The 18,941-nt window shown below is 42.6% G+C and overlaps 1 protein-coding gene across 2 annotated transcripts; it reads right to left on the bottom strand.

Moving 5' to 3' along the window:
• Window positions 1–15,166: 15,166 nt before the first annotated feature.
• foxj1b (forkhead box J1b) lies at window positions 15,167–18,668 on the bottom strand. Of its 2 annotated transcripts, XM_087782729.1 has the most exons (3): window positions 18,167–18,668; window positions 17,433–18,095; window positions 15,167–16,694 (listed from the first exon to the last, which is right to left on the bottom strand). In XM_087782729.1, exons 2-3 carry the CDS (start codon window positions 18,006–18,008, stop codon window positions 15,846–15,848), a joined length of 1,425 nt encoding a protein of 474 aa, XP_087638855.1. In that variant the 5' UTR covers window positions 18,009–18,095; window positions 18,167–18,668; the 3' UTR covers window positions 15,167–15,845. The 2 variants fall into 2 exon arrangements, with proteins under 2 accessions (XP_087638855.1, XP_087638854.1); XM_087782728.1 differs by having other exon boundaries at window positions 17,433–18,668.
• Between the last annotated feature and the right edge of the window lie 273 nt (window positions 18,669–18,941).

Genomic DNA, 18,941 nt, shown 5'->3' with positions numbered 1-18,941 from the left:
CCTTCGTGTCACACTGACCCAGACATAACACAAGTGTTAATCAGCAGAGAATCTTTGCATTTTTAGTTTAGGTTGTGAAAGGATCAATTTAAAAACTTGCCTGATAATCAAACTCACAGTTCTACAAATGTAGTGAAAGCATTTCTCTAGTGACTCAAAAGTAACAATATATGAGATTGGAGGATTGTATCCCCAAAACCTTATGTGTTGGGTCAATCCGTTTTAAGAAAAATAAAGCCAAAGATACAACCAGATAAAACGTAATGAGTGAGATAACATCATCGTGCTAATGACTACATAAATTAATTTAATATGGATCATAGTGGCAGAGCCAACATATCCTAACCATGATTATATCATTTTGGCTATACAGGTGACTGAGGGAACACAACACAGCCAGCTTGTCTCCAGTAATGTAGGTAATAAATATACTGGTGGACACACACATGTGATGCTTTCAAAAAGCATTTTTAAATACATAGATTCGGTTTTCCTATTAGGCAACAACCCAGTCCAGCTTGACGTGGTCCATTTAATATCTGGAGCAGGTGAATGAACAAGAGAAACTGGTGTCAGTTGTCAGCTGCTACTTGGGGGCAGAGAGGGCACTGAAAGGGTTAAACGCTTCCCGGCTGCCTGATAATCCTCCGAACCGTTAAAAGCCCTCCAGAAAGACATGACGTGTGTGAGGTAATCAGTAAAAGATTCAAGTGTGCCAAAGAGTGTGTACATAGAAGGGCACACACCAAGGAGGAAACAAAAAGAGAGGGAAAAGAGTGAGTAGAGGAGGGAATAAACACTCCTCCTCCTCACTCTATTCTTTTCTTCCTCTGCTCGGCCCCCTTCACTCTCCCCCCTGTCCTGCTGGGTTCGAGACAATACAGTGACAATAATTTCCAACTGAGTTCAGTCTGCAGCCAACTCACACCATCTCATCGATGGCTTTTGTTCTCCTTTTCATCTTTGATCTGCATCCCATCATTTCCACCCGTGGAGTTCCTGTAATTCACACTTGACTTTGTAGTTTTCCTAAAACGTATCAATGATACCCAACAGGTGACGTCGGTAAATTCCTTCCATCAACTGCACATGTTTTGTCTAACCGAATCCTACAAGAATATTATTAGATTTTAATATTTGTATTGATTTAGCAAACCTCTCTTTGGAATTAGCTGTTGAACAGTAGAAAACAAAATACACTTTTTTTATTATGAGACTGGACAGTCAAGGACAAACAGAGATTGTTTCTAAGATGTTGTTTTTGTGTCGTTTTTTGCAGCACACAACGTTAGTCCATCCATTTTCTACCTCCTATTCCCTTGTGGCGGTTGCTAGGGGGGCTGGAGCCTATCCTAGTTTCATCAGGCGAGAGGCAGGGGACGACCTGGACAGGACGCCAGTCATCAAAGGTTATAAAAATACTGTTGACAGACGTAGGTAAGTAGGTAAGAACGTAGGTAAGTGACTCAGAAAGTGCAGCTCTTTGCCAAGGTGCTCCTAGACCCTTGTGTTATCTCTGGGTGAAAGCTTCCAGAAATACATATGCAGCGGTGGAGACATTACACAAGATCCACATTGTGTTTTTTTATACCCTCAATTATAACTCTGCATTTCATTCATTTATTATCTACCGCTTATTTATTTTTTAGGGTTGCATGGGTCACAGTCACCTGGTGAAGAGGTGGCGGAAATCCTGAACCCTAACATGTCTACCCTACATTTATCTCACCCTTTGTGTTTCATTTGGAATACTCTTGATAGAAATGCAAACCCATAAATCAGGTGAGCTCGTCAGTTTCCTGTCCCACTTTCCATGTCCTAAAAGTTGTGTTGAGTTTTGAACGGATTGAGTAGGAAAGAAGTAGGAGCAAGGACCTATGTGCGCTCAAACTGAACCACGAATGATTAAAATCAGGTTTTATTTGTTGAACACAGATTGCATTTCCATTTTCCACCTGCCTGTGACGCAAACAAATCATTCTCTGGTCAATGATTTCCAATTGCCCCTCATGTCAAAGTGTTAAGCATATTAAGTTCGACATTTAGATGTTTAATTGACTCTCTGCAATAATAGAAGAGTGATCATTCAACCAGGACTTGAAGAGTTGATGAGTGAAAACACCTAGAATGAGATTCAAAAGTGATAAATACATAATTAATAAAACAGTTGGATAAAATGTCCACCACAGCAATATAGACAACTGTTTGACACTAATGTCGAGATAATATATCAATCATAAATGCAATCCTGCTTCCACTGTGTCCGTCGCAGAATTTGAGTGGTTATCCTCAGCCCAGCAGAGATTGGAACCGGCAGCCCTGGGGGTGGGGGCCCGGGCCAAGGGTGGTTTTTAATAGCTCATGATTACTCTGGAGAGGGGAGCCCATAATTACAACCACAAATGATTTCACACCCCTCACCCCAGTGATGTGCTCTGAACCTAATCTCAGCCCGCCACAGAAGGGGCGTAGCGCAGGAATTGGAGCCTCCACAAAAGAAGATTCCCTTTTGTTTGCTGACAGGAAATCGTGAAAATGAAATGTTCCACTTGCATGTTACACTTCTTCTGTTCAATCTCACCCTTTTTCTCTATTGTGTGCCTTAGTTCGACTCAACATAGATGATTTAAGACTTTGTTTTATTGTATGTTTTATCAAAGTTTCACTGTAGGTACTTTTCATGTCTTCAGAACTAAATTGACACTTGACTCACAGCCTTCATAGGAGCCAGAAGTGATGACTTGGAAGATGTAAGAAAGTTTTCTTTTTTTAATTCTATCTCAATAAGTAATTCATAATTCAACCTTTTTATACGAAACAAATATTATGTACGATTGCATTACTTGAACAGATATACTGTTCAAAGATGAAGAATCAACTAAACAAAACCCTTGGTTGTCAACACAGTTTGTTTTCTAATCCAAGCAAACTGTTTTTACTGTTTTAATTGAAAACACACAGAGTGGCACAGAGTGTCCTTCTTCAACTCTTGAGTAAGTTAGATTCATTTTTTTTCTTAACCTTTGTTCAAAGAGAGCAGCAACACATACAACTTCAAAGTATCCAATGACTGAATGAGTTCTGCCCACAACTTTCTCTTGGCCAAAGCCCTGCCAGCTCGCCAGCCAGACACACAACTACACAATGAGCAGACTACAGGTCATTAATGGAGGTGCAGACAAATAAAGGAATGTTGGAGGACGGATTGGACCGCGTGTCTGCCCACACCAGTCCACGTCAATAGAGTTTGGCCAGAAACACGTAAACTGGCTCTGCAGGAGTAAAATAGTAAAATGGGGCTTCTCTTCTTCCCTTTTATTGTGGGTGAGTCAAGTTTGAAAGAGAAAATGCTGGAAGGTGAACAAGTTTGTGACTCAAAGCTTTTAACGTGACTCACTTTAACATTTACATTTCAACAGACACTTGGACGAGAATCTTCTAATGGAAGAAAGAAGTGCTGACGGTTTGAAAACAGTGTGTTGTGGACTCTAGAATACTTGTTTTTTAATCTAATTCATCCAATTAGAGATTAAATATATATTGAATTACTGTCAGTATTTTTTATTTGACAATATATATGAGGTGTAACTGTCTTTTGGCTTTAGAAGTCATGATATAAGAACATATGACATCAGGCGAGATGGTTTCTATTCTCTATCTGTTCTCTAGATATTTCTCTTGAAATGCAGAATTCAAGTGACTCCCTGGAGATATATAGGCCTCTGTGTGTGCTTATTAATTCTTAAAATCATATATTTCTAAAGGCTCAATCAAATCTAAACCCTTGCTCATGTGAGCGTTCAGATATTTCCTGCAGGACCGGCTGTCAGTCACACTCTGTGGTGTGACAGACAGTCGGCCCTTCAATAGCATCAATAAGCCACTCATGTGCTGCTTTCTATACCATTTCCATCGTATTCTTGTTCCATACTGGAAGCATTGACGTCTATAATGAAAAGACAGACAGGCCAGAATCCTTTCTTTGCCACCCCTTAAATTGGGTCATCACCAGCGATCCCGAAACCCCCAGATCTATCGGTGTATCGGTGGGCCCCCCACCATGATTGACACCAGTGTCTCTCTGCACTCAATCACTTTTCCCATAGCAAAACCTTGAAAATAAAACTCCAGACCATCCAGACCTCCAGACTGTGAACCCAAAGAATTGATCAAATGTGAATTAACATTTGCTTGCAAAAAAGCCAGATTGATGGTTGTCCGCACACATGTTTATAGATAGTCACCCAAAAGTCATTTAATCTCAAACTTCTCCAGTCAACAAACAAAAATAATAAAACCAAGATTTCTGATGAAATCACAGCATCCCCAGTGGTATAATTAGTTGAACTAAACTTGCTGAAATATGATAAAACAAAAGAAAAACAAGTCACAGTTTTTTTTAAGCATTGGAAATTTAGGAGAAATATGTGAGAGAAAGTATTTTTTACAATGCAATATTTCATTAAACCTTGTAGACAGTTGCTTAGCTTAGCAGTTTCTTTTATTGAAAGTCAATCGTGATTCTTCTTTGTTCACTTGGCATATACAAAACAATCTTTATCTGCTGTCACAGCCGCTGCTGGTATTTTTGTTTTATTTTACATTTTGATGTTTACCACCACATTCTCTTTCTTACCCTTTCTTCTGCCTTTTTACTTCACCTTTTTCCCTGCGGAGGCCGTGGACTGCTTTGTTCTCCAGTGGCTAATTTGACTGTACTACTTGCCAACCCAGCAGCGGGAGCTTTGTACAAGTGTGCTTGTGAGTGTGTGTGTGTGTGTGTGTGTGTGTGTGTGTGTGTGTGTGTGTGTGTGTGTGTGTGTGTGTGTGGGGGTGTGTGTGTGTGTGTGTGTGTGTGTGTGTGTGTGTGTGTGTGTGTGTGTGTGTGTGTGTGCTTTTCCCTTGCCAGCTGCTGTTATAAAACACTATTCCTACCTCTGGACACAAACACCCTACTTGTCTCCTAATGCACACGGAAGCACTAAAGCAAACAAAAGCACATTTTTCAAAAAGGTTGATTCCATCATGGGATTGACAGCTTACACACAGCGTGTATATCAGCCGTCAGGTGAAGACTTTTGAATCGTTTGCCGGTAATGATGCTGGCGTAGATGCGCCTGCTGCTCTAGTGGCTCTCTGGATGACAGACGGGCGGATGGGCGTGAATCTCAGAAGGAACCACGATTTGTTCCAGTGAGCAGACCCTAATCAGTGTGAGATATTTAAGTGGCTCTGCAAAGACGGAACACAATCACATTAAATGCATATGTATCTGCGGACGGAGATCATATGCATATGCAGAGTTAAATACCGAAGGCCACACACACACAAATGCTGATGTACACGCAACATCATGCTCTACCGGGACCACAAACAGCAGAGCACATGATGTACTATTATCCGCTGATGGGCTGAGCACATATCCACACACATGCACAAGAGGCGCACATGACACCTTACCTGTCAGAGGCAGGTGTGGTCTCAGAAGGCCCAATCAGTTTTAATTAACCCCTTGTGGGGTAAAGAGAAGAGGGAGCAGACAGAATTCCTGCTTGTCATTTAAACATGACAGAGACAAGAATACATGGCACGGGGAATAGCGACTAACTGTGCTTGCAGGATAGTTCATTCTTGCTTACCAGGGTTTGAAAGAACGATGTTTGTATTTGTAAACATAAGCATCATCATCTAGTAGTAGAAAATATGACTCGAAGAACTGATTCCCCTGAGTCACAAACAGGAGAGTGAGTCAGTCAAACAGCCTCTCTCACAACTGTCCAACGATCCTTTATGACTAACAATCATCGTGTCAAAAACTATTTTGGAAATCTGGTTGTACTGTTTACTAAATAAAAGTTAGAATCACAACAATTGGAAAGTATTTGAATATTGGAATTTGACGTTTATTTCCATTTTACTAAATTAGACTTTTCTCCCACAGACCATTGAATAAATGTAACTTTTTTTGGGCCCCTCACCTGATTCTTGTTGTCCATCTGTCAGTTTTTAAAATGTGTTTGCCTGATCAGAGTTTTATTGGCAGTAACCAGAAAGGACAGGATTTAAAAGGGGTACGTCAGAGGGACAGATCATGTGGAGAAGTCTGGAGACAAAGTGAATCTAATCTAAGATGGTTTGGACATGAGAGGACAGACGGGGGCTTGTCTGTACAAAAATAAAATAAAATTGAAGGTACCATTTCAAATTAGAAATAAGGAGAACCAATGAGGTTCATGGATATTGTAAATGAGGAGATGTCGAGTATAGGGGTGACTAGGGAGGATGATGAAGATAAGTGAAGGAGGCTGACTTACTGTATGTGTAGTAACTCCTGATGGGAAACACTGAAGACGAAAATACTATATAGTTTCTGTCATTAGTCTCTGATAACCAATTTTTTCAGGTACATCTATCTACCTTAACCTCTTAACCTGTACCCATAGCTGAAGTATCATTAAGGTTAACACTATTAAATCCATGATCGCCATAGCAGTGTTAGAAGGAGCCCTTGCCATGGGAATAGTTTGTTGTCAAGAAGAGTCCCAAAGGTAGCTTCTGCTCAGAGAAGATACCAACGTGAAATATCCCTGTGTAAGTTGAAATACGATTTGTTAATAACGATTTGAAATAAAGTTGTTAGTGTTTGGTTCCTACAGGAAATAATTAAAGAGTATTTTTGTTTCTATTTGAACGAGTTCAAGAAAAACCTTCTTATTCATCAGATAGATCTTATGCTTCTAAGTCCTGTTTTATTCACCCATCTAGTCAAGCAGCTTTACCCTCATCACCAACAGCACCAGTTCAGTGGGGCAGTAATTGTTTTTTGTCCGGCCGGGCTCTACTGGAGGGTTAAGCCCTAGTTTCATGGACTTGGTTATTTTGGAGTATGAGTCATACAAGCTTAGTTGACTTAATGAGCTTTACCGGTCTTTGCCTCGGATCCCGCAACCATTCACCGACATTATATGGACATTATATCATTCCGAGATTTGACGGCTCCATCCAATGAAGCCTGCCAATCATACTGACTCCACATCAATTATAGAAAAAGGTGTGTGAGTGTGCGAGGGGGATCGTGTGTCGCCGTGTTGTCATACTTAGGTAATCAGAGGAGATTTCCTGAGAAGGCTGAAGTCACAGCCAGCAGATGCAATGACTCAGTGTTGACTAAACATGCTGTTACCCTCTGATTTAGTGGATGAGACTTCGTCAATCCTCTGTGTCAGCGAATGACCTTAATATTCGGATCTTTGGCGCGGCCATGTGTGATCGTAATGTCCCGGATTTGGCGCTGCAGGTATCTTTGGGTTTCCTAAAACCTTCTTTTCTCTCGCACACATGCCTGAGTGTGTGTGCTGCTGAGCTCCCCTGGTGTGCCAAATGCTCTGATGCTTCACAAAGCAAATTGCAGCTAATCAAATAAGAGCCCTCAGCAGTGTGCAGACAGAGAGCAGGAGAAGGAACGGAGTGTGGAGGAGGGGGATGTGGAGGCAAACCAGCGGCCTCAAGAGGTCCAGGATGTAGTGTGTGGGGGTGGAAGGACACACACCTGCAACGTCAGACACACACACACACACGACTGGATGTAGATACATTTTTGTTGCACATACAATGCAAAAATCCTGTATCTGTTATTTCTCAGTGAGTTTCCCTGACTTGCTTTGTGTTTCATTACCGCAGTCGGCCTTGTGGGAGAAAGTGAAATACTCTGTATGAAAGAGTGAAAGCCTTTTCAAGCGCATCCAAGGTCAAACGGTAGCTGGCTTATTCTCGCTTGTAAAATATATAAAGTCAGTGCAGAGGAGGACAAAACCTTCTGCTGCCACTCTCTGTGCTGGGGGGAGTCAGACAGGACAGTCTGATTAGGTGGGTGGGAGCTGAAGTGAGGCTTGAAGTATATGCTTCACTCCTTTGGAGATTTGTTAGTCGTGGAACTTCTGGCTCAATGTCCATACCCCTTGTCCGTGTTCACCCTCCTGACACGCTGCCCCCTGGCCAGTCCTCCATGTGTGGGCATGAGTGTGGGTCCATCTATTGTGCCCGTGGCAGCTGTGTGCCCTCCTCCTGTCGTCCTGCTGGACAATCAGCCGCTCCCCGCGACCACAGAGACCCAAAGCACAGGGCAGGAATGTCTTTCAGAGCCTGATTGGAGGATGCCAGCACACATACACATGCCAAAACAACAGTGTGTTTGATACATACTAATGCCTTTATTATCAAGACCTTGAATCATCTGTCTTCAGGAGGAGAATGTCTGCATAAAAGCCTACGAAAGAACAAAAAACAAGATTTTGTCTTATCACCGTCCTTTTGAGTCTTCTTACGTCATGCTGTCTCTAAAAGGCAAAGGAGTGAGATTTATGGACTAAATGAATGAGGACAATTCTAAAACCACTTGACAGAAACTAAGATGTTAAAATAAGTCAGCCGAGAAAAGAGTGCTACGCATCCCAGTGTCTGTGTCTCTTCATTAGGATGACCACCTGATATTCCATGACTTTGACAATAAAGTGGAAGCTGTGTGAGAATGTAAATATATCTGCACTTTCCATTGTATTGCTCTGGCAAGAGTGGGGAAAACACTGACATCTTCGCTTCTACACCACGAGCGTCACAAAGAACAGCCGTCGGCTTGGCCCTCCACACAAAGCGATCAATACAGACAGGAATGTTTGCTTGGCTGTGATATTATTAGGCAAAAGAACGAAGACCAGAAGTTGTCGGTCTTCCCTGACTTGATTCACAGTTGCATCAAGAAAGTGGTCTGAAAAAAATAGATTTCTTTACTAGCTTATCTCTACACCACAGTATCAGCAACCAAAAGGAAGATCCAGTGCCCAACAAGGTTGCGTTGAAAGGGATTGGTATGAGTTTGACCCCAAGCCAAGATAAGCTACTTTACTTCAGAGGAAATATGGTTCCATTCTCTAGAACTGTCTACGAGGAACCAAGCTAGCAAGGTATGGGCAGCATTAGCCTGAGCGGGATCCTGTTAAACCCTTTGAAACCTTTGAAAATGAATTTCCTCACGTTATAAAATGTCAACTGAATACCACTGATGAGCCACCCCTTGTATTTTTAGCTCAAGGTTGGTTGCTATTGCTGCTATTTGAATGTGTTCTGCATGCATTGTGTCAGCTTCTTTCTTATTAACACAACCAAGAATTTGTGATTAAAACAGGTTGGTTGAATTACATTAGACCCAAGCTTAATGAAGGTTAAACATAAATGTGGCACTACTAATATGTAGGATTAATTAGGATCAATTCATCGTTACATGCTGCTTAATAAAACACTGTGTGTAAGAGCGGAGGGTTAGATAACATCATATTCTGTGAGATTAACATCACAGTGAATACACTAATGAAACTGAGAATGACCTCCATCGTCGTAAAGGTGAAGATAGCTCAGAAAAAAGCCATAATCTTGAGAAAGAGTTAAATAGCTGCAGTAAAACCCACCTAATCATATATGGAAAACACCAGTCTTGAGTATGTTGTAAATATAATTATGTTGTATTTTGTTCATGTGCTTTTATGATTTCTTTCAGCTCAGAAATCTTGGATAAGGTGACTCATGTGAGTGCGAGTGTATATTTTTTGCTCATTTGCATTTCTGAAGAAAAAGAAAATAACATTTCAGAACAAACACATAGGAAGTGTTAAGCAACCAAGAAGAGGTTCAACCTTGCAATAACCATCCGTGCAGAATTCACCAAAATATGCAGGGCACTTTCCCCTGCTACCAGAAGGTAGACAGGACAAGACATGTAGGTGTTCCAGGTGAGGTCAACGCTGCAGTAAACACCCAGATACTTGTGGCTGGAGACACGTTCCACAGCTTTTGATCCACTGTACAGGGGAAGAGGATAACATCGGCTCTGCTCAGCTAGCATTAGCATCTGAATGGATGTAAACGACAATAAGGAAACAGCAGTAGTGGTGGCTGACATGTGCGGCTGACATTTCTCAGGCAATGAATGGGGTTTAAACAATAAATGGTCATCAATTTGTCCATATATGTGCTGTTTAACTCAATTTCATCATTGTATTTGTATAATTATATATTTTTAGGTCTTTGTCAGATCGTATTTATCGTTGTTGTTCCTTTCTTAAATATGTATTTTGTTTTTAAATGTGATTTTGTATGTAATTAACTTAATTCTCTTTAGATTGGGTTTAGATTTTGTCCAATACAAAAAAGAATGGTAAGTGAGGGCTGGTGTCTTGATAAAATAATCAGCGGTGGTATAAAAGCTTCCTTAGCACAAAAAAAAAAAAAAAAAAAACTAGCCACAGCTGAATAATGCACTGACACGGAAACAAGTAATGCACCGGAAGATGGTTGAGCTCTAAAATGAAACCTGATTAACATTTCATACATAAACAGGTCTCTTGGAAAACCCATTTAAGTGTGTTTCCTGTCAAAGCCCCTCCCCTCCTGTCAGGCCAGGTCTGGCAGAGAATTTAACAAATGGTCGGGCCATTGAATATCATTCCAGCCTGCGCCCTTATCAATAAGTGATGAGGGCTTAGAAACCAGATCCGGACGGCAATTTCCCACAGGTTCAATGAGGTTAAGGTTACTCCGAACGTCCCATTGTCATAAATAAAGCCGACAATGTCGACACATTCATGCCAGGAAATTTCATTTATCTGTGATCTAACACTTATCTCATGCTCAGGGGCTCCTCTGTGGCAATAAAGCAGATTTAGGGTGTTTTCTCGCTGCTTTGTGCAACAATAAGGGATCTAATTAGTGAGGGACCCCCATCATGTGTCTTCTATCTGCTCCTCCCCGTGAAGAAAGGCTCAGTGGCGATTCCCAATAAATGGGGAGTCAAACACTCTGTCTATGTCACGCTGGGAGGGGCACGTCTTTAGCAAAGCTGGTCAGCCCGGTTGATGCCGGAGTCTAATCAGAGGCAGTCCAGAGGGTGCCATGATGGCAATAAAGTGCCACACACACACCCGGCGTTGCCTATCTCCCTGCCTTCGCCCCTCTGCTGTGTAACCCTCTCAGGGCAACACACAAACCAGTCCCCAGTGTCTCAGAGGGAGGTTATAAACCATTATTAGCCCCCTTAGCCTTGGTGACAGCCTAGCTCTTCTTTGAACATGTCCGGGTGCTGAGTGCCCTCATCCAGCGAGCTGAATAGAACCGCAGGACTCTGGCTCCACGCAGATAGTGTTATCTGGTCCTCCACGGGGCATCCGTGTACACACACTCTCAGACAGACGGCTTCGCACACATCGGACAAAGAAAACGTGTGAACACAAACATTCTGCAGTTACTGTATAATGAGACACACACAAGGTTGTAATTGATGCTTGACAGTGACTCTCAAAGCCGGAGGAAGCCGAGGCAGCGAGATTCCCCGCATGTTGGCCGGTGGACCCGCTCCACTTGGCCCCCGTGGGCGACTGCCCTACCTGCTGCTTGAAGGAATCCAAATTATTCCAGCAGTTGCCACAGATCTCCACTCTTGACCTGCCGCTGCAGGAAGCTGGGGAGGCAAAGGGGCGAGGATAAGCTGCATTTACTTCTCTCTGCAACTATTTCAATTAAAAAGAGATTTGAGGTGGAAAAGGAAACGTTAATACCTGGCATGGAGGTGAAAATCAGGATAGGGTCAACATGAGATCTGGCTTTTTAAAATTAACCAGACTCAAGGTCTCAAGGATGCATAAAGATCAGGAGATGATATTCACCTTTAAAGTGTTTACACATTAAATTATCTAATTCTCCACCTCTTCATCAAATCTGATGGTGGTAGATGTTGGACTCTATTGTATCATCAGTATGTGTCTGTTTGTACAAAACTCTCTTTTCATTGAAATATTTACATTAGTAAATGATCTTAAGACCCACCCATTAAAGGGCTTTAGTTTTCTGTAGATTAAATCTTGTTTACCATAACCATACCCACTCTGATTGGTCAATCATCAAGGTTTGTCATATTTGGACATATTTAATCTCTGTGATTATTTTTAATTTAATTTTGGTTCAAATTCAAATCCCTCATAGAACTCTCACTCTCAGGTTATTATTATTATAAATTGTGTGTGTTTTCTTTCATCCTTACAGCCAAATAATATAAAACATTTGAATAACTGTAAATTAATAAAAAATAAAACCATAAATTGAAAAAATAACATTTTTTTTTTTTAGTTCTATTTTACTTTTTTTGTATTTGAGTAATTGCTGAACTTTTTTTTATTATTATTGATAATTAGAACAACAACATTCCTTTTTTAAGGTTTACTTTTTAATATTCAACCAGGCAGATGTTTACAAAAGACTAAATTTTTACCTTACCTTACCTTACCTTACCTTAAATAAGAATAAAAAAATAATAAACAAGGCAGCTTCAGGTGGACAGAAGACAGGTTGATCACACGCTCTACCTCAAGTGGTCCGACGTCGCGGCGAGCCAGCTTCCAAGAGTCCACTTGGAGCGGAAGGTCCTTGGTCAAAAGCCACACTCTCTGGCCGGGGCGGTAGTCAGGGGCCAGAACGCTCCAGGGTCTTGTTTTGCGTGTCTCTTTGCAGTCTTGAGGTACCTCAGAACCCTCTAGCCAATAACCAACAGCTCTTTGTTTACCACATCGAAGATCCTCTGAGCAACGATGAGTTTCCGGGAGTAAAAGGCGCAGGGGTGGACCTTATCGCCCTGGTTGCTCCTCTTTGAAAGAACCGTGCCGAGTCCGGTGTCCAATGCGTCGGCCTCCACGATTAATTGGAGAGATGAATCTGGATGGGAGCCGGAGAGAAGGTAAGTTGGGTTAAGGCATTGGAAACGTTACTGTAATTCCCTTACAAAGCAGCGATAGAAATTGGCAAACCCGAGGAATTGTTGTAACTGTTTACGGTTCTAAGGAACTAGCCACTTAGTAAACTCCTTGATCTTAGCTAGATCCGGGTGGAGTTGACCATGGCCTAGGATAAAGCCAAAAAAATGTACAGAAGAAACCGGTTTTGGTCATTTGGTAAAAACCCCAGCCTGATTAAACGGCTCATTGGGTCAATTAGGGGATGAGGATACTTATTGCGTACATGGATTTAGTTTAAACCGCGATAATCAATACAGGTTCGAAGAGTCTTATCTTTCTTAGCTACGAAGAAAAATCCTGCCCAAAGGGTGAGGAGGACGCTCTAATCAGTCCAGCGGCGAGTGACTCTGTGATGTATGTCTCTAGAGTCTCGCACACAGGGCGGCAGACATTATAGAGACGACTAGACGGTAGAGGAGCACCGGGTAGCAGGTCGATGGCGCAGTCATAAGGTCGGTGAGGATGTAAGGAGAGAGCTTGATCCTTACTTCGCCGATGTCGTGGAGATTGGGGTTGGACCTGAGAAAGATCGGACGGAGAATGACGTACTGGTGAGCTTTGTCCTTCTCTTGGGAATGGCCTAACCGAGACAGCGGTTATGACAATACTCGCTCCAACCAGAGATGGAGGAGGACCCTCAGTTGATTCTGGGGTTGTGTAGCCAAGGCAGACCTTACACTATAGAAGAGGAAGGAGACAAGATAACAAAGAACCTGATGTGCTCTGTGTGGTTCCCTGAGACCGAGAGGAGAAGGGGAGCAGTCTGGTCAGCACGTTCTGTAACAAATTAACTAGCAAAGTGACCCAGAAGGTGAGGATAACAAGTTACCAGGGAGAGGTTTACAAAAGACAGTTTAATAAACACACAAAAATACAATGTAACACACAAAACGTCCACAAAATGGCGTCGAGGAGTCCAAATCTTAGTCTTTACCAGTCCACTTAAAAAAACAGAAGTCCAACAAAGCTAAAGCAAGGGTGGCTGCAAGGAGCTAGATCCACTAAAAAACACAAAAAGGCAAAAATGAAATCCAGAACTCACCAAAGGAACAAAAAGAGCTGACAGGAAATAACAGTGACGAGAAATAACGTCCAAGAAGCAAAGTAGGTTCAGGCGAACTAGTCAGAGGTTTACCGAACGTCCAGATAAAACGTGCTTATGCCGACTCAGGCCAGGAGCCGACTCTTTATGATTGGACTGATAGTCGACAGCCAACACAGGAAGCCAGGAAAAGACTATACAAAATAAAAGCCCCAGGAAGGGGAAAGTGACAGGACACACACAACAATAATACTGCCTTTATTGTGGCAGCTCACCTTGTATTTTTTAGTGTACAGCGGTCAACCAATCTATGTCATAATCTATGACGTATGAGGTGGCTGCAAACAACATATTATGATTATCTCCAGTTAAATAATTCGATATTTTTCCAGTGTCCTCTTTAATTTTTAAGACATTTTCAACAATTTGAGATGTATTTTGTTCTTGCATAAACTTAAAACTTCAAACGCCAATTTTTTTTTCGTATTGTATCATACTTTCACTTTCACTTCAATTTATTCATATCTAATAACAATTTACTTTGACTAAACAACATAAGAATCTTTGGAAAATGTTGCGCTCTTTTTATCAAAATACTGGTAAAAGTGAAAATATACTTGATTGAAGATTAACACTCTTGCTAAGGTTATAGTTGAGTAAAACATTACTCCATTCATTATGTTCATGTTCTATTTGTGAATATTTTTCTTTTATCTGTTCTGATCATATTTGCAACATTAGAAGTTCTTATTGTTGATATTTCAATCAGGTACTTGTCTATTTGAAGTCAGAAAGATTCTTCATGAACACATTTTTTGTAAAATGTAACATTTTTTAATTTCTTTTTTTGAAGGAATAACTTCAATGTCTCCGATGAGGTTTCCGGATTTACTGATCTTCTTAAGAAATCGTGTTCTGGACTGCTCAATAACCACACCTCTCTCACATCATTTAAAAAAACAACACAATTGCATTTAATCATCATAAAATCTTTAATTGACACCATGTATTGCATTGAGGTGTTTTTTTTTTCTTCTTTCTTTAGAAAAACAATGTACAAATAAAAGATACCATGAAAAGATAAAGAGCTTTTACGACTCAATCAATGTGATACGACAAAGTTGATCCGATGATTTCACAATCATGTTCTTGTAGTCATCATTGCAAAAAAGACAAACTATACAAAGTAATAAAAATAGCGACAAAGGGAAAAATCCAACACCCAACGTAATCTATGACCTGCATCACAATGTCTGCGACAGAAAGCCTGTACTTATTAGTAGTGAAAAAAGTCTTAATCTCATAGCAGTAAAATGTGACATACAAATGTGAAATAACTAAGATTTGCATTTATGGCCCTTTAACTTTACAAAAATGATTTAAGCTCTCTTGAAACTGTTCCTCCCCCCAAAGTGCATAATATTTCATTTCCTGACCGTCACCAAGAGGGTGCATCTCACGCTTGCCTGTTGTGTGTTGCGATATCTGTCGGTTTATAATATATATATATATATATTAATTAATTCATTGAGTTCTCTTTGTACAAAAGTAGCTGGTTTCCATTGAGATGAAGATAGAAGTTGGGTTCTTAAAGTCTTGTTCTTTTTTTTGTTTGTTTGTTTTCATGATCAGCTGTGTGTGTGTTAGCTTGTGTTGCAGTATGTTTCATGGCAAAAGTGAGGCTGGCTCTCCCATGAGGCGAGGGATGTATTTACAGAAGCAAACATTGAGTCAGCCCCTTTGATAATTTATCATCAAAAACTGCTGAAAAATAAACATGTGTCTGTAACTATTGATAGTAACCGTAGTCTATGGCCAGCATAGTTACAGATGCTGCTTGACTTCGTCCTGTGACTCGTAAGGTTGGATTTGTAGTCATTGATCAAACTGTTCAGTTTGTGATTTAATAGAAAAAAGAGTTTTTTCAGATAAGTTTTTCAGGGAGAAATTTTGGGAAAACATCCCAGCGATCACAAATAGGTGTCTGCTCGCTCCCATGGCTGCATGTCCATAAAGAAGCCCTCACACAGGCCGAAGCCTTCATCCAGAGTTAGAGGAATGGGGTGCGCTTCCTCCTTTATCTCCTCCCAGGACTGCAGGACCACCTCGACGGGCTGGTCCTGGAACATGGTGGAGGAGGTCTCTTCCGACGGCTGCATGTGATGCGGTTGCAGAAGCTCCTCGTCCGTCTGTGGCTGCTGTTGAAGCTCTCCCATGTTGAGCAGGCACTCCATGGAAACGGGGGAGCTCATGTCCATGTAGCCATAGGTCTGGTGGTGGTTCACATGTTGGCTCTGATCCGCCCCACCTCCGTACCACCGTCCGAGTCCGGACGAGTGCTGCTGACGTGCCTGCATGGAAGCTTCCATCTCACAGCCCAAAGAGCTCAGCGCCGAGTTGATGTCCAAGTCCTCGAAGGTGCTGCAGTTCCCGCTGAGAACGTCGTCAAACACAGACGCCAGGTCGAAGTCCCCTCGAAGGAAGTCTGCTTTCTGGGCTTCAGTCCCCAAAAGAGGGGACTCCGTGGCTCTCGGGGACTTGTTTTTCGCCGACATGTGTTTCCTTTTGTTCCCAATACCATTGGTGCTCTGATAAGGACAGATGTTCTGGTGGTAGCGGTTCGGTCGGTGGGCGCTGCCGCCGCCGCCGCTGTTGCTGTAGCTGTTGGCAGACATCCTCCTGCGTTTGAAGATGCCATTGACAAACATGTCGGCATATTGAGGATCGATCTGCCAGAACCCCCCCTTGCCGGGCTCATCCTTCTGTCTGGGAACCTTCCGGAAACACTTGTTGAGCGACAGGTTGTGGCGAATGGAGTTCTGCGGAAACAAAAAGACACAACAAAAAATCAACATCTCGCTTGGTTCTTCACACATAAAATGTCGTTTGGAAGAAGCATTTCTCCTAAATATTGAGAAATATAGAAAAATATAGAAATACATAGCCTTGTTGCTGCAGTCAAAACCTCAACATTAATGATAACATGTAGGTTGATTTTTCTTTAAATGTTGACATGGATTTAAAGATGCAGCTATTACCAGATATGTAAAACAGTTATGGAGACTTGTGTATTCATTAACACCACAACATTAGCATAAATGTATGATCGTAGCATGTGTGTAGGTGTGTGCTGGCAGGGTATTGTTGTTGTTTGTATAGGCCAGCAAATAAAGCTAATGAGGCTTCCTAGTAAGAAGCATCTTCAACATGATCTGCTGTGCTTTGCTGCCATCCCTCTCAGGAGCCCTCATTAACACGCACGCACGCGCACACACACTCAGACAAGCCCCATGAGCCTCCTTCAGAATGATGGAAATTTTCAGCGAGAGAGAGAGAGAAGAAGAAAAAAAAACACTTGTCATGGAAATCATCGAGGAACAAATGAGACCCTTATTTGTTCTGCTCGGGGGTCTCCTGTGTATCTGCCTCAACTAATGATTTGCTTCAAAAAATATATATATACTTTGGGACAATGGTTTTTGTGACATGGAGTCAAATTCTCCCTCACCTCACCACTTCATCTGACTCATCCATAATAGAAAGTCGGTCTCTATTACCTGCCAGCTGGGCTCGGCGTGTCTGTAGTAGCAGAAATTCTCCGTGATCCAGTTGTAGATGGTGGACAGAGTCACTCTGGGCTGCTTGCTGGCCTGCATCGCCATGCAGATGAGAGACGCGTACGAGTACGGCGGCTTGACTTTGGGGTTGGTCTTATAGTCGACCTCCACCGGCGGGCTGGCCTGGATCTGCGCGTAACCGCCGCTCCCCATGTGCGCGCAGTTGGAGAAGCGGGTGGCCGCGGGGTCACTGCCAGAGGTGACCGGGCTCCCGAGGTACAGGGGCATCCCTGTGGCGGCGGTGTCCCCTGCAGGAGGACTGGACGGGGACTCGGTGCCCCCCGTGGGGAAGCCCATCCGCCGGAGGAAGAGCTGCTGCTGCTGCGCAGACGCACAGCCGTGACCCGCTCCTTGCGGTCGCTCCGGATCCGAGCTCAGGATGGAGAAATTCTGCAGCCAGTGGAGACTTGTCAGGCTGTCGTCTGGGGGGACGGAGTCGGCCTGACTCTCCGGGAAATAGGAAAGCCAATTCCCTTGTAACTTATTGGCGACATCGATGTTGGTCAGGACCGGCATCCTGTCGGGTCTTTGCGCGCTTCGTCCAAAAAAAAAAAGAAAAGTGATCCTCAAATCCGCATTTAATCTTCTCCAGCTCCTCTTAATCTTGAAACAAAAGAAGAATGAGGAGACATTAAACCCGGCGTGCACACAACAGATGGGAGTGAAGGACTCACCTTGAGGATGCTCAGCGTGCACCTGTTGCGTCCTCCTCGCTCCTGTCTCAGCAGTCTGTGCGCAACAAGTGCGGCGGGGGATGGAAGAGCGCATCCAGCGGGTCATGAAGAAAGAAAAAAAAAAAACACTACTTAGACTAGATCCATATCCACCGATGGCGACCAGGAGTAGAGACTCATTGACGGACTTTTCTGCTCTCTTAATGTTGTGTCTGGGTTCTGGGCTCGTTAGAAATGCATGGATGTAGTAAAATAACTGGCTCTAAAAGCCCGAGAGACCTCCCACCTTGTCATTAAACGCCCGATGGACGATCTGATTGGCCCTCGCACACTCTCTTACCTCCCCCCCTTGTCTCTCTATCAGTTTCTCGACTCCTCGTCCCGGATACAGACAGAAATGTGACCTATGTGCTCACCCCGCGGGCGCTGAGAAAAAAGACGCGCCACACGTCCCGCCTGCAGGAACACAATAACACCTACAAGAGAAAAGTGAACCTCTTAAGCTGATAAGCGTGTGTTGGCATTGCTCCCCTCTACTGATGTGAAACAACCAAAAGACGTACAGTGAAAGGATCCTGAAACTTTATGAGCCTGTTTTCACTGTTTTTTCCCCTACATCTCGCTTTAATCCAAACTAGACCAAAGTTGAGTAAAACCATTTTGACATCAGTGCCATTATAGCCACTGGTTTGATGTCATATTCGCTTCAAAGCTGTCTTTGGTCAAAGGCTGTCCCTCACCAGGTTATTGGTTTTATGTGTCATACTCACATTAA

The sequence above is a fragment of the Callionymus lyra genome, chromosome 2, assembly GCF_982586985.1.
Source record: "Callionymus lyra chromosome 2, fCalLyr1.hap1.1, whole genome shotgun sequence".
NCBI classification, from domain to species: domain Eukaryota; kingdom Metazoa; phylum Chordata; class Actinopteri; order Syngnathiformes; family Callionymidae; genus Callionymus; species Callionymus lyra.
Note: the sequence above shows the minus strand (reverse complement) of the source record. Positions and strands in the feature narration are given on the sequence as shown.

What these genes read in the sequence shown, in the direction of transcription:
- foxj1b (XM_087782728.1), bottom strand. Translation starts at nt 18,272, where the DNA reads ATGACCCGCTGGATGCGCTCTTCCATCCCCCGCCGCACTTGTTGCGCA. An exon ending in ACGCCGAGCCCAGCTGGCAG is followed by an intron (nt 16,695 to 17,432) that starts GTAATAGAGACC and finishes TTGTTTCCGCAG; the next exon opens with AACTCCATTCGCCACAACCT.